Source organism: Ischnura elegans, chromosome 1 (assembly GCF_921293095.1).
Source record: "Ischnura elegans chromosome 1, ioIscEleg1.1, whole genome shotgun sequence".
Lineage (NCBI taxonomy): Eukaryota > Metazoa > Arthropoda > Insecta > Odonata > Coenagrionidae > Ischnura > Ischnura elegans.
The window spans coordinates 50080561-50095179 of NC_060246.1; the positions used below are offsets into that span (position 1 = coordinate 50080561).

Sequence of the window (14619 nt, forward strand, 5' to 3'; positions counted from 1 at the left end):
TCCGTCTCTCCAATATACACTTTACCACATTCGCATGGAATGCGGTAAATGCCGGCTGTCTTGAGACCAATAGGGTCCTTGGCTTGGAATAACTGATCCCGGAGTTTGCCAGGAGGAAGGTGAATGCTGTGAATATTGTGTTTAGCAAGAATTCTTGCTATCTTCCCCGAGACCGTGGAGACGTATGGCAGGATGGCTTTTGATGCTGGAGGCCGTTCTTCGTTTGGTTTGTCTCCTTTGTCTTGTATAAAGGCCCTTTTAAGGGCCTTATGGACTTGGAAGTGGCTGTATCCATTGTCTATGAAGGTCTTCTTCAGATGTTTCAATTCTCCTTGTAAATTATCCTCGTCAGAGATCTTTTTGGCCCTATGAATTAATGAGGATAGGACTGAGTTCTTCTGTGATGGATGATGGTGACTTTGCCCATTTAGGTATAGATCGGTATGAGTGGGCTTCCGATATACCTTGTGCCCCAGGGTACCATCTCCTCTGCGGCGGATGAGGATGTCCAGGAAGGGTAACTCTCCGTTCGTTTCAGTCTCCATGGTGAAACGTATGTTGGGGTGACGGCTATTCATGTGGTCGACGAATGAGTGCAGGGTATCCATTCCGTGGGGCCAAATGATGAATGTATCGTCGACATACCTGAAGAAGCACTTAGGGCGCAGTGGAGCCGAGTTGAGGGCGTGTTCTAAGAAGTCTTCCATAAAGAAATTAGCAATGACAGGCGATAGAGGCGAACCCATAGCCACTCCATCCGTTTGCTCGTAGAAGTCTCCGTTGTATAGGAAGTAGCTGGAAGTTAGAACGTGGCGGAAGAGTTCCACTGTTTTGCGGTCCAATATTCTTCCCAGCAAAGCCAGGGTGTCAATAATTGGCACTCTTGTAAATAATGACACCACGTCTAGGCTCACCATGATATCCGTCGACTGTACGTGGATGTCTTGTAGGGTTTTGATGAATTCCATGGAGTTCTTCACATGGTGTTCACATCGTCCTACAAATGGTGCAAGTACTCCACTTAAGTATTTTGCCAGGTTGTAGGTTGGGGCTCCAATAGCAGAAACAATGGGCCTTAGCGGCATTCCAATCTTGTGGATCTTTGGCAACCCATATATCCTTGATGGGGCTGGTGCCTTCGGTCGTAGATTCCTTAGTTCTTCCTCAGGAATGCCAGACTTTTTGATCAGTTCAATGGTCTTCCTGGAGACGGCATCTGTAGGATCACGAGGCATGACTCTGTATGTGTCATCTGTCAGAATGTCCAGAATCTTTTGGTGGTAATCTTCTTTTTTCATGAGGACCGTAGCGTTGCCTTTATCTGCCGGGAGTATCATGATATCTTTGCTGTCCCTTAATGTTTGGAGGGCCAACCCTTCCTTGATAGGGCTCCTTCCTTGATAGATTTGATTTTGGAGGTATGGCCCTAAAAAGGACCAGTGACACTTCATTCCGTATTTCTTCTGCTTCCTCCTCAGGTAGCTTCCTCACCGCCTGCTCTACTGCTCCAATGTATTCCTTGTGCGGAATATTCCTAGGTGCTGGTGCGAAATTCAGTCCTTTGGAGAGCACTGTCATGGTGGTGTCGTCAATGGCGTGGTCAGTCAAATTCACCACAAGGCGATTTTGATTCTTCAAAACACCACGGGTGCGGTTCCCTTGTAGTCGTTGGAATTTCTTCTTCTGCCTCTCGGTGTCTCGCTTGAGGAGCAATTCTGCCGTGGCCGATGTTATGCGGTCTACGAATTCCCAATCCAAGGGAGAGAGAATCGTAGAGAGTCTTAGATGAAGGGCTTTCAATTTCTTGGCGTTGGTATCAAGAGCCTTTCTCTTATCGTGGATTCTTTCCCGGAGAAGGGCACGGGATGTCCGATGGAGGATGCGGTCAACGGCATGTGACCGAATGGGTGACTTCACTGCGACAAAGGTTGGGATAGTGTCTTCGTCTCGGCATCTCAATAGAAAAGCGAGGCTGCTAAGAAGCTTCGCTTTCTCACTACGCAGCGATGCAAACTTCTGTATGCTGCGATGAGTCTCCTCCCCGTAGACCCTGACCCGGTTGGAAACCCAAGAAGCTTTCATCCACGCTATTCACCGGGAAAATCTCAGATTCTTCAGACTAAAAATATGTCAAGAAAGCAAATAAAGGCCTGTTCCTCCGTTCACTTCAACAGGGGGTCCATTTAAAAAGTATTTCTAAGATTTTGATTACAAGCAAACTAGTTCATCGGCTATATATACTTAATTAGTAAGTAACAACTTCTTTTGACGCGTGGAAATATTTAATGAAAATATCAAACGGATTACACATATCCCGTATCCTCCTTCTTTCCAGATGAAATCGATCTCTTTTTTATATATCTAGCCGACGCTGGTTGAATCTGTATGTGCTTGGAATATAATTGAACTTTCTAATATTCAATTGAATGCAATTTGGAAATTCTATTAAATATTTACACATTTGGATATGATAATGAATATGAGGAAATTCAGTTGCATTCTGTTGAAAATTTCGATTGAATAGGGAAGTGCACTAGTGTTTCAAATGCACCAAACACATTTTTTAAATTAGAGTTCAGAATAACATAATGTCGTAAAACCACAGTTTAAATCCAAATAGTGAATACTTTATTCGAGATGACCGTCTGAAATATGGAAAAATTCAAAGGCCGCGAAAACGGGTGGCCATGTTGAATATTGGCCGTGACGTCACAAGGCAGTAGCAGAAGGCAGCTTCTACACCGTTTAGTTCTACCACTATTATTGCATAGAAAAGTTACAGAATTTGAGGGTATCCGTTTTTTGCTGTCATAAAATATCTTCAGAATATATATGTGGCTGCTTCTCTTTTGAGTAAACGACTTCATCATTGCGTAATATATTAATATTCATTTACGTGTCAACTTCAAGTTTGGAAAGAGTAGTACGAATAGCACATTGAATCTTTAATAAATGCATGATGGCATTTATTTTTCGCTGGGTATATTTTGACACAATGCCATTTATCATGCCAAAACTTTTTTTGTAAGAACCGAGTCAAACTAATAAACCTATTTCAGACGTTTGCTGCAAGACTTATTCGTTGCGTATGTATTCACGCCGGCCGGAACGTTCGCCCTTCGCAACTAGAATCATGGGATGTTAGCCTTATTTCCGAGCTGGCTGGTTGTTGCAATGGTTCGCTGTTCAGGATGGGTTCAAGAAAAGATAATCTTGGTTGGGAGGAGGAAAATTCCAACGATTTATAAATGGTATACCAAACTTTGATGTATTTATGGTTACTGAATTTTTGAATAAGGAGGACAGGTTCAACGCTCCATAGAAATGCGAGACGTTAAGGCTAACAAGGGGAGACCGCGTACCTTGCTGCATCTTTTTCAATTAGGGCGTTAGTTAGGCTGTAATTAATTAATTTTCATGCGTTACTTTTTACAAGTTACATATATAAATTAAATGTCCACAGTTTCCCAATGGATGGGTTGGGGTAGCGGTAGCGTGCACGATTCAAAGGATAGATCTCACTCGAACGACCGTGGTTCAAGACTTCGTCATGGCATTATTTTTTGTTGTCTTCATTGTGATCATACGGCATCAAGTTTATCATTAATTATAATTGCAGCAATCATTGACATGAGACAATTTTTTTATCATCATTATGGCGTTTAGGTATTTTAGCAGTGTCATTACAAACGCAGAGATACGATGACTACAAGGGTTGGTGTGCGCTAAAATGTTAATTTTTTCTTTGCTTATACTGACCAACTTCCACATTAAAAATGAAAACCACTCTTGCAAGAGCACATACCATTAAAGGCTCGCGGCAAGCAACAATATGCGTACAGGCATAATTAATAAGAACACAAAGCGAATATAAAATGCCATGTATCTCGAACACTTGTAATTCACATTACTCCAAAGGGAGTTTACTTACTCAGTACATACCTCAGTACCTTGTACTCAGTACCTACCAGTTTACCTCAGTAGCAGTGCTAAAAGAACCATTCTGAAATATAATTTCAACTAACAAATAGGATGAAATAAAAGTCGATAACCCTGGACCGGGCGCGCTGGCGTATAAAATACGTCAATCTTTGAAAACCAAGGATTTCGACATTGTACGTACATTCTGGGCTATAATGGTCTCGTGTATTCTTACAATGTACTTTGACTGCCTATATTGCGAGTTTTCAAAGTTCGAGGTATTGTAGCTAATTTTTTGGATCAGCAAGATGAACCCGTCACCAGTGGAGTACAAATTACGCCGCGCGACCTGCCGTGTACCTTTATATCTGTATCACCTATAAATGTACTAATTTCAACAAATAAAGATTAACTTTAACAAAAATCGTTTGTTATCATATATGCACATATCATGGGCAAAGTACGCATTTTGCCCGGTCGTATAAAAGAACAGTCGCGCCATAATTCTTTAACCAAACTACTTTCAGTTTATAAATTACGTAGGTCTACGCGGAAGATGCTATATTTTGACTCAACACACTTTCTGATGTGACTGAGGTACCTATTAAGTAAATTATTATAATATAAATATCAATTTGATCTTACAACACCTTCAAATGATCTTCAAAACAGAATATCATCGATAGGTAAGAGTCAGGAGCAGCCTTGAACCATTTATTCCGTATAGCTTGTGCTTAAGGCACGGGAATTAATATCTTCTCCAGGCTTTTGTTTCGACGTCGAGATGAAATTTGGAACAAAAAATCATTTATAATTCTATTTTGAATTCATGTTTTCGGTACTAGACGACATTTTTAGGAAGCAAACTCCACCGATTCCCGGAAACTCTCGCCGCGCTAAAGAAGGCGACGGAAATCAGCGATACTCCACTGGTGACTACTGCCTTGTGACGTCACATCTCAATCAAGATGGAGGCACTGTGTTTCAGCGCAACATGAAATTTTCCGACTTTCAAAACGTTTTAAAGTGCATACCCCAGATGCAGAAAATAAAAGTGACTATACTAATGTTTCTTTTTTAGGCTAAACTTTCAAATTCAGCAATAAAAAAAAATTAGTGCACTTCCCTATTGGCCGATATTTTACAATAGTGTATGCTTTGTCGAATTTAACGCAAAATTATATAGGTAGTTTTTTTGCATTTGTTTTGATCATATTTATGAAACTAATAAAATTAAATCAGAATTCTGGATGTTATGTTTTGAGAAGCGTGTAAAATATAGCATTGTTACAGGTGCTTGACTCAAGTTAGGTTAACTTGATTGGAGTGGAAAATTTATGTTTTCTTAGCATTGGGAGTAAACAATTATTTTTTATTTTTTGTTTAATATCTAATTATATAACCTGTCAAATCTGAAGAAATTATCTGCCATAAGTTCTTGTTTGTATTTCAGAATTTTTTTTACCTGATTCAAGCTAAATTACTGACTTAGTCTACCAGCGGTTATTTTTTTTACTTCCTGGGATTTGGAGAGCTGCTGGCATAAACATTAATAGATACAAAGTCTATGGTTGATCATCAAGTGACTTAAAGTGTGTCCTTATTTTATTATTCCTTATGAATGTATTATAAAATATGTATAATGATTTTATTTTTCAGCTCCTAAGCCATTTGTGGAGTTAAGCATTGTCCAGCACCTTAATGAGCATACTCCTGTGCAGCAGTTCAAGTACTTCAAAGTCTTGGTTCAAGAATTTCATGTCAAGCTTGAAATTGGATTCCTCAATGCCTTGTTAGCGGTATTCTCCCCCGATGGCGGGTTGGGCGTTTATGACGTACGTAAATGTTTCTTTCAGTTTAAGGAGAATGTTAACAGAAAAATTGGTAAAATAAATTACATACTTATATTAATATTACAGTCCTTTTGTTCACAAAGCAACTTCTTTTAGTAGGAAAGCAATTGCTTAAGTATTGACAAAAATTATTTATTCATTCCAAGATCTCATAATTGTCGGCAACAATCTTTGGAAGTCCTCATGAGTACAGTAGTATGTACTTGATGTTTTTGGAAGAAAAATGACTTATAGAAACATAGAATTAATTCAATGAAAGCAAGCAAATGATCTTACCAAAGCTTAAAACACCAAATTACAAGTTCATGATCAGAACAATGAATTTTATTAAAGATAGATAAATGTTTGAACATTAATGCTGAACTGTTTAGAGATCATTGGTTACCTTGATGTTAGGTTGGCTAATCCATAAGAACCCTCAACCTAGCTTATTGATATTTCAAAGCATCCATTGTTTGCCTGTAGAGTTCATATTTCTTGGTTGTGGGGAACATGACCAAGCTCTGTGATTTCTACTAAAGCAGACATGTGTGATACTATTGTGCACCCTGTTGTCTTTGTAATAACTTTTTTCATCACTATTTGGAGCAATACTTTAAAGGGATACTTGCAAGGTGTATTCTGCAGATTTTGATCAAACTTGGTGGGATGATAATGTTTTATGATAAAATCGCTAATGTGAAATTTCATATGACAATATGCCTATCGAGTGGGGATATGAGCTTTCCTAGTTCCATTCTAACCACTCATTTTCCTCCCAGGGACCCCTTGCCATACAAGGAAACCTCATTTCATGTTACTTGGTGGCTGATGGCAATAGCACAGGGGAACAGCGACTAAGCTTTCTGGGTCCTTCCCACTCTGTTTGTTGGCTTTTGGGAGCAACAGGTGTGGGTGGTAATCATTTGTATTATTATTCTGTTAATTTTCTTAGCTTGTTCTTATTAAAGAGGTACTTCAGTTTGCAGTTTTGCCTAACAAGCTATCGAAATACCTAACAAAATGCAAAGCTTTCTGACCATTATACAACAGACTCCCAATCATCCAGCTGCAGTTTGTCCGTGTTGCGGCTTATGCGTGCATGAGTTTTACACTTTTTTTGATGTTTTCCGTGATCTTCATAAAAAATGAAAAGAATGCGATAGGTACTCCAGACTTATTATTTGTATCAGTATTCCTTTCGTAAAATGAAATTATTTTCTTAACTTGTTGATAAGGAATGTTTCAAGTCTACTTAACGTCTGCTGTTACAGTGCTGATGACAATCAGCAGTGGGAAAAAACTCTTTATTAATTTTTGAAGAGTCTTTAATGTTTAACCAATCATAAATTATGAAAAATGTTATTTATGGTCTTTGATTGCATATTTCATATCGCTAATTCGCAATTATTGCCGTGGCCTTGCATGCGGTTGAATACTGCCTACGGGAACCGGAGATTTCATCGCACTCGGGCATGTTTATGCAGTGATGAGTCAAGGTCAAACTGGAGAGGAAGGGAATAATGGAAGGGAAGGCAGCGAGGGAAGTGGAAGTAGAGATAGCATGAGTCATACCCAGGCACTCACCTACGAAGACAATTTACCATTAGTCCTGGTTTCCTATAATCACTGCTGCACGATGGCATGATTGTATGACTGTTGTCTTCATGGAAGTTCCGTATTCCTGTTTTCCAAGCACCGCGGTGCGCAATTCAGATCATCACAGATCCGCATTCCGCAGCAATTGCATCCCGGGCAACTTGTGCAAGACGCTACTGCGTGGCATAGTGCCTGACAGTGTATTTGCCGACGTCGCACAGTGGTTAGAAGCATTGGTGCAAAACACTTTTCTGAATCTGTGATCTCGCAGCCACGTATGCATGGTTTTCAGAAACCAGGTATTACATGGAGCAGTAGGAATGTGAGTACAATCACATTTTTGCAGCTAAAAAGATTGCAGTCAAGAAAAGAAAGCTTTTAAGATTACAGATCTAAAATAACAGGCAATGTGCACAAACAATATTTAATTGTTTGTTTTATTTGATGAAAATTACATGTAATATTAGTGAAAGTTTGGATTGTTTGTGTTTTCCGATTATTCGTGCTGCCTCTCCCCATCAATTAGCCCGGATAATCGGGAGTATACTGTCCTTGCAAAAGGTTCCAAAAGGTCATTAACCTCAATCACAATGAATTAAAACAAATGTAGATTCCAAATATCAGACAAAGCAGTTTATTATTGAGCTGGAAAATAGGCAACTATAACCGACAATTGACTAATAAAAGATAGTCACTATTTGAATGAGCACGAAATTATATACTGTATTACTGAAGTACATTCGATCTTCAAAAACTAATTTTATCTGCAAGAATCTAAAAAATTTGTTATTAGATCAGTGTTACCTCTCACTAAATGAATATTTTGAGAACATTAAAAAATATACAAGTGAATTCTGTATCTCAGCAATCATCATTATGCATGCATATTGTGACTTTAATTTCTGATTTTATGTACATATATTACATATATGTACTGACGAATCCTATACCTACCTGTGTGTAAGTGTGGTCAATCGAGGATAAATTATTATTATTATTTGTACTACCCTGGATGATTCCCATGCCTTATAACCATTGTAACAAATTAGTTTGTTACCTTTAGGCCTCATAAGTTCTTTCTTCCCCTCTTGTACCTTTCCACCTTGCGGGTCTTCTTCCCACCTTCTACTGTGTATAGGTTTCAATACTGTGTTGATTTAGAATTGTATATCCCCCAACTATGTTGTCATTCTACCATAAATCTACAAATTGCCGTATGGGAGAGTGAAGGTTTCTTTTGCATGAAGAGTTCTCTGGATCGCCACAGGGTCAGGAACTGTATAACTGCCGACATTTCCATGTTTGACTCAGGGCTGTGAATGTGGAGTGAGAATTTTTCCTTGCTTATATACAGGTAATCTGATGGTCTGGTGACTCTCGATTGGCTGTCATCAACAGCATGCTCTGATTGGCTGGTGTACTGGTGATGATTTCGCCTAGTCTTTTTAATGGTTTTGAGCACAGGTTTCCAAGTATTGCTTAACGTAAACCGGAATCTCTATTGAGTGTGTTCTCGGCCTGTCTAATTTCAATGCACTCTTTCAAAGCAGGTGCCCTAAAATTCGTTACATTTTTTGCCGTGTCAGATTTCAGAAATCCTTGACTATTAACCCTTAACCTGCTCCCATCATCTATTAGCAATCACCTTTGCAGACTGCTCCTATCGTCTTTTGAACTATGCTTCTACTCTCCGAGTCCATAGGGGCTAAGAAGTTCTTCCTTTGACAAGTAGATGCCATGCAGGCATCTTTTACTCCTCTTTTTATTTTTATTGCCCTTCATCCCTAGTAGCACCAAAAGGATTATATCTAGAATTAATATGTATCATAGTATGCGCTGTATACATATTATATCTGTATAATATACATGCAAATGTCCTCTACCACGCAGATAATATCTAGATATTATACCTATTATATCTGCTGCCATAATATGGATTTTATATAGATTAAATATGTATAACTCGTCGTAAATCTGTATATTATACATATCTTATATATGTCTGATGATCCCTGGTTACGCCGTTAGGATAATATTTGCATATTTTAAAGATTCTGGTATATATCAAGGACCATGGATCATCAGACATGTGTAAAATATGTATAATATACAGATATAATCCTTTTGGTGTTACTAGGGCAGTAGCTGCCAGGAACCCTCAAGAGCCTATTTCAGCTTATTTGCACAGTTAAAGGGTTAAACACCTATAGCAATCACATTATGTTTATGTCAATAGAATTGTTTGTACTATAAGAGGTAGCAAGATGTAAACATAAGAGATAGTGCAAAATTATCCTTTGATCATCTCTGTTTTGCAAGGTTGCTGCTCCCTTATGTGATACCTTTTAGGTGACAGTTTTTCAATGCAGCACCCATCATTGACTGCATGGTTTTCCTGCCATTTTTAGGTTTTCTGAATTAAAAGCCATCTACAGAAATTTTTAGTAAACAAGAGGCTACAGAAAATTACATTCTAACCTCATTATCTTATCTGGTTACACTCTGACTGCCCATATCATCAAACATGGGCGTACCCAATGAGGGCAGGGGGGTGGAGGGTGGGCTGCTCCCTCCTAGAAGCAAAAATCGCTTAATTCTTTAAGCAAAATCAGTACTGAATTGAAATTAAACTATGCATTCAACAAATTTTCTTTAAACCCACGAAAAATGATATGTATTAGTATAAAGTATGTAACTAAAATAAAACTATTTTTTCAAGTGTCACAACTTGGCTTGCCCCTCCTCCTTGTCATCACAGACATATTCATGCTCAAGTAAAAAAATTTCACTAAATGAGTTAAATATGTATTTTTTCTTATAAATTTCGTCAAAATTTTCTTATAAAAGCATAATGAATTAATTCCTTCTTGACCTGTTGTATAACATGATAAATATCTAAAAGTGACAAAGCTAAGCAATGAAGCAATGTTAAAAACCCAGTGCTCCACAGCAAAGAAGTGCTTTGATGAAGGGTTCATCCATGCCCAATCATGGATGTTGTGTTAAAAATGTTGGCATATTGTTCCCTAATGATATATTATGCATGTGAGGATTTTAAAATATTGCCCAAATACTTTGAATATAATCTTGTTTGTGCACATGAAGCACTTGAAGGATTTGTTTTGACTTTGTTAACTGCTCTTGAATACAGTGTACCTGAACCATATAGACACGTACTATTTCTCAATCATAAAATCAAACCCAATGTTTTATATTTCAGTATTTAGAGGTAGAAAATTTGACAATGTGCTATTGCCGCCAGCTGCCTTCCCACAGGCCTATAAGGCAATGGGCCATTGGGAGGGTAATGGGTAGCGAGCATGAAGCTCACATCCCCATTCAATAGGTATTGTGGTAGGGTAAGTTAACATTTGGTTTTACTTCCTTACATTGTCATGCAACCAAGTTTGATCAAAATCTGCGGAGTGCACATTAAAAGTTTCCCTTTCTTTCATAATTTTGTAACGGAAAAATTCATCATTATTGAGACTGAGACATCATACTGAGGAGATTCTAATACACTGAGCTGAAATACTTAGAGAATTGGCTATCATGGAAGGCCCATGATATTGTAAGTCTTCAGCTCTAACTGAAGCATTTTCCCGTGTTAATATTTGCTCAAGTTCAATGTTCAGCCTGACTGACGGAAAGAATGAAAAGCAAACTTTATGGCTCAGGTTAAAGTAAGATAAAGGCAAAGGAAGGTACCTATGTGAGGAAGGAATACCATGAGTAATTAGCTATTATTGGTTACTTTTTTATGTAATTTTGTATGAGTTCATACTACTAAGTAAGTACTGGTTATGCACTTATCTTCCCTCAACTCTTCTTCACAATGACTTGTGCAGAATACATTCATTAGATTTCAAAACACATGCATCTTATCTCATTTATTAATTATTCAATTTTGCCTTCCTCATATGTTGATTATTTTTAAAAAATTGCTTGAATATTTTTACAGACTGCAAGGTTTCAGAGTGATTTAGATTTACTCAAAGAACCACTCTTGGCATATGTCACATTGAAATCATCAGAAGAACAGAAGAATTATTATGATTATCTGCACTTCTCTCCACTGAAGGTATGTTTAATTTTTTATTGCTATTATAATTGCTATTGGTTGGGTTATATTCACAAGATCATGTACCCTTATGAAGGTGCTTTTTTATTTGTTCTCTCAATCTGTGTGTATGCAATAATCACTATGACTTTATACATATTGATTGCATTTACACGCTCATTGCGGAATATCTCTGGTTTTTATACTGCTTCCAAGTGTGTCCCCCTAAGTTTTTTCAATTCTGAAATGGGTCTTAATTTGGCAAAGTCTCTCAGAATAGAAAGCTCAAAGTTGCAGAATGGAAAGGATGCATTAACCATTCATAGGCAGCTACTTCAGCTAATGCTCAAAAGGGATTGAGGAAGTGATTAGACCACTATTTCTCTCAGCTTGCAGTGTCTCGGTGACTGATCATTTACCCATTTGTATAGAGGTATTGCCTTCTGCCGAGGTACTAGTAATACATGGTAGGTCATCACAAATCTCCTATAATGTCCATTGTAATAATTGTAAATACCCTTCAATGATGTCACCACTAGTGGTGTATATTTACAATTTTTTGTGTTATTATTCAAATTACATGCATAGATGCATGCCAAAAGATAACCAGAAGTTTGTCCAAGTCGAAATTTTATCACTGTGTACACCTATTAGCAAATGATAATGTGTGATGCTCCATCTCTAAGTCACACACCTAGAACCAAACCATACACTATAAATACACACTGTGAGATAAACAGCCTAAATTTAAATGATGTAAGCTAATTTTACCGGCAGTTGTCAGAGATGTTAGTAGTGATCATGTAGATCTCAAATGGTACCCATATGGCTCTTCATTGGTTTTAACATAAGTTTTCGGCACATATTCACCAACACTACAATGATAGCAGTAATTAATTATGTGTAGTGCAAAATATAAAACCGATTACCTAATATTTTAATTTTGATTACTTCTGGGAATCAATTACAATCTGAATTATAAAAGCCTTCATATATTTGTTACTTCTTGAAATGAAGCCAGCAAAGTTGATGCCGAGTGGCAATTTTTGTGAGTAAAGAAAAATAGGAATAGGAAATTAAATTAGGCATTTAAATAGGAAAAGGTCAAAGGAATATAACAGGTGCTCTTTAAAGGAGTTGACAATGCTTAAATAATGAAGTATTAGGTTAGTACACTCACAGTTACAAGAGATACTAAATCACCCTCTAATATGTAATAATAATAATACATATTTTTATTTGGCCAGCGATCTAGTACATTAATAATGGACAAGATATAAGGCATGTCAAAATGTCAAAGCTGCTTCCTAAAATCAATTTTTTGCATTATAAACTGATAAAAACACTTGCATACTGCTTTATTTGTACTTATATGATGAATTTCGATCAACTTGTGATAATGTGAATATCAAATCTAAACAATCACTGTAAAAGGATATACATATTGGTTCAAATATCTTTCTTTCTTTGATGTTCTTATTTTTAAATTATTATTTTGTATTCCTATTATTCTTTTTCTTGTAATGTTCTTATTTGTTATTGAATTTTCTTTTCCTTCAATAATGCATGACATAGCAGTGGATAGTTTTTTACACTGTTAATTAGTATTTACACTCAAAGAGTGATTATAACCTCTAAAGTTAATCAGACATAAATTGTGTAGCCATACCATAGATCAGTGTTTCCCAAACTTTTTCGAGCCACCACTTTTTGGATCCATAAACCTATACTCAATGCTCCCCTAATCGGTAGGTATCTTTAAAATACTAATAACAATCATTTACTAATTAACCAAATGAGGAACATTGTAATAATTAAATTTTAAAAATGACTAATCAAATGCTTATTTAGAATACAACGCCTGTATGGTTTTTTAATCATCTATGCAAATGATTTAATACGCAATAAAAGGAACTTACCTGAGAATATACTTTTGACATAAAAATAAATAATGTTAAGAAAGTTTTTTTTAGAATTTTACATTTCATTTTTTTACTTAAATTAAGCAATTATGTAGCATGAAAATTTTCAATTTATAGTAATAGAATAACCAAACATGTTTTGTTAAAATTATTTTGACAATTAAGTGACTTTTTATTATAGTTGTTCATCGTCTAGGAGTCATTTAAGAAGATTCTATTGCTAAAATCAATTACATATTTCCATCAAATAAAATTTTAATGAGAAGGATGACATGATACAAGTTTTCCAACATCCGGTTTAATGTCACTTAGCAGAAGTCTTAAATCACTGCGTTTGCAAACCTGAAGTCTGTTTCTCTGCTTGGAAATAAGCTGAGTGACTGCACTAAAACCATGATCCACCAAATATGAAGTCTGAAATGCAAGAAGGAGTTTTTAACCACCATCCATAATGCAGGATAACGATTGTAAATCTCCTTCTGTAGTCAAAACTCTTGATAATTTATCTTAAACTTCGGTTTTAATGCATTTAGTGCATTAAATCCGAAGTGCATGCATGCATGTAGTCCAATTAATTCTTCCTCTAATACCCCAACTTCATCAATATCTACAAACGGATGTATCACCAAGTCTGGAATTTCCAACAAAAGAAGATCCTCAAATCTTTGCATCATATTTTTATGTAAGGTAGCTAAATGGTCGTAAAAGATGCTCAAATCATCATCAAATAAACCAGCTCCTTCTAGCTCAAGCAGGGAAGGAAATTGATAAATCTCACAGCGACCTATGTTCCGCTTAAATAAAATCAATTTGGAAATATACACAGTCACCACAGATTTTGCCTTTATAAGATTTGTGTCCTTTCCCTGCAATTGTAAATTCACTTCATTAAACTTTCCTAAAAGTCCAGCCAAAAATGCAACGTCACTCCCCAGTGAGAAATCGGTGGTGGAAATCACGTGGAACCCACGTGGAGAATTAACGTGGATACCACGTGTTTTTGGTCATGGAATCAACGTGGAACCCACGTGGAAATTTGTTGGAAAAATTAAAACAGCAGTTGGTGCTGTCCTAAAACCATTAAAACCTCAACCACTCTATATCTAAACCTTCTATATATGTGTCTACGATTTTTCATGTGCTCTCATGGCTGCCTTTCCACGAATTATACAAAAATAGAATGTGCAATACATTTTCACATAATTAGCGTGGTTTCAGGATGATAAATGATGCAATGTCACCAGAGAGTTAAGTTCCACAAATTAGAAATTCTGTTTAACATTTT

The 14619-nt window shown here is 36.8% G+C and overlaps 1 protein-coding gene across 1 annotated transcript in view; it reads left to right on the top strand.

Annotated features, from left to right (window-relative positions):
* The window catches only part of LOC124159790 (vacuolar protein sorting-associated protein 13), a 295602-nt gene that overhangs the window by 245075 nt on the left and 35908 nt on the right, over positions 1 to 14619 (top strand). The window contains exons 48-49 of the mRNA XM_046535708.1: positions 5581 to 5756; positions 11314 to 11433. Coding sequence (XP_046391664.1) covers positions 5581 to 5756; positions 11314 to 11433 — 296 coding nt within the window. The remainder of the gene's footprint in view (positions 1 to 5580; positions 5757 to 11313; positions 11434 to 14619) is intronic.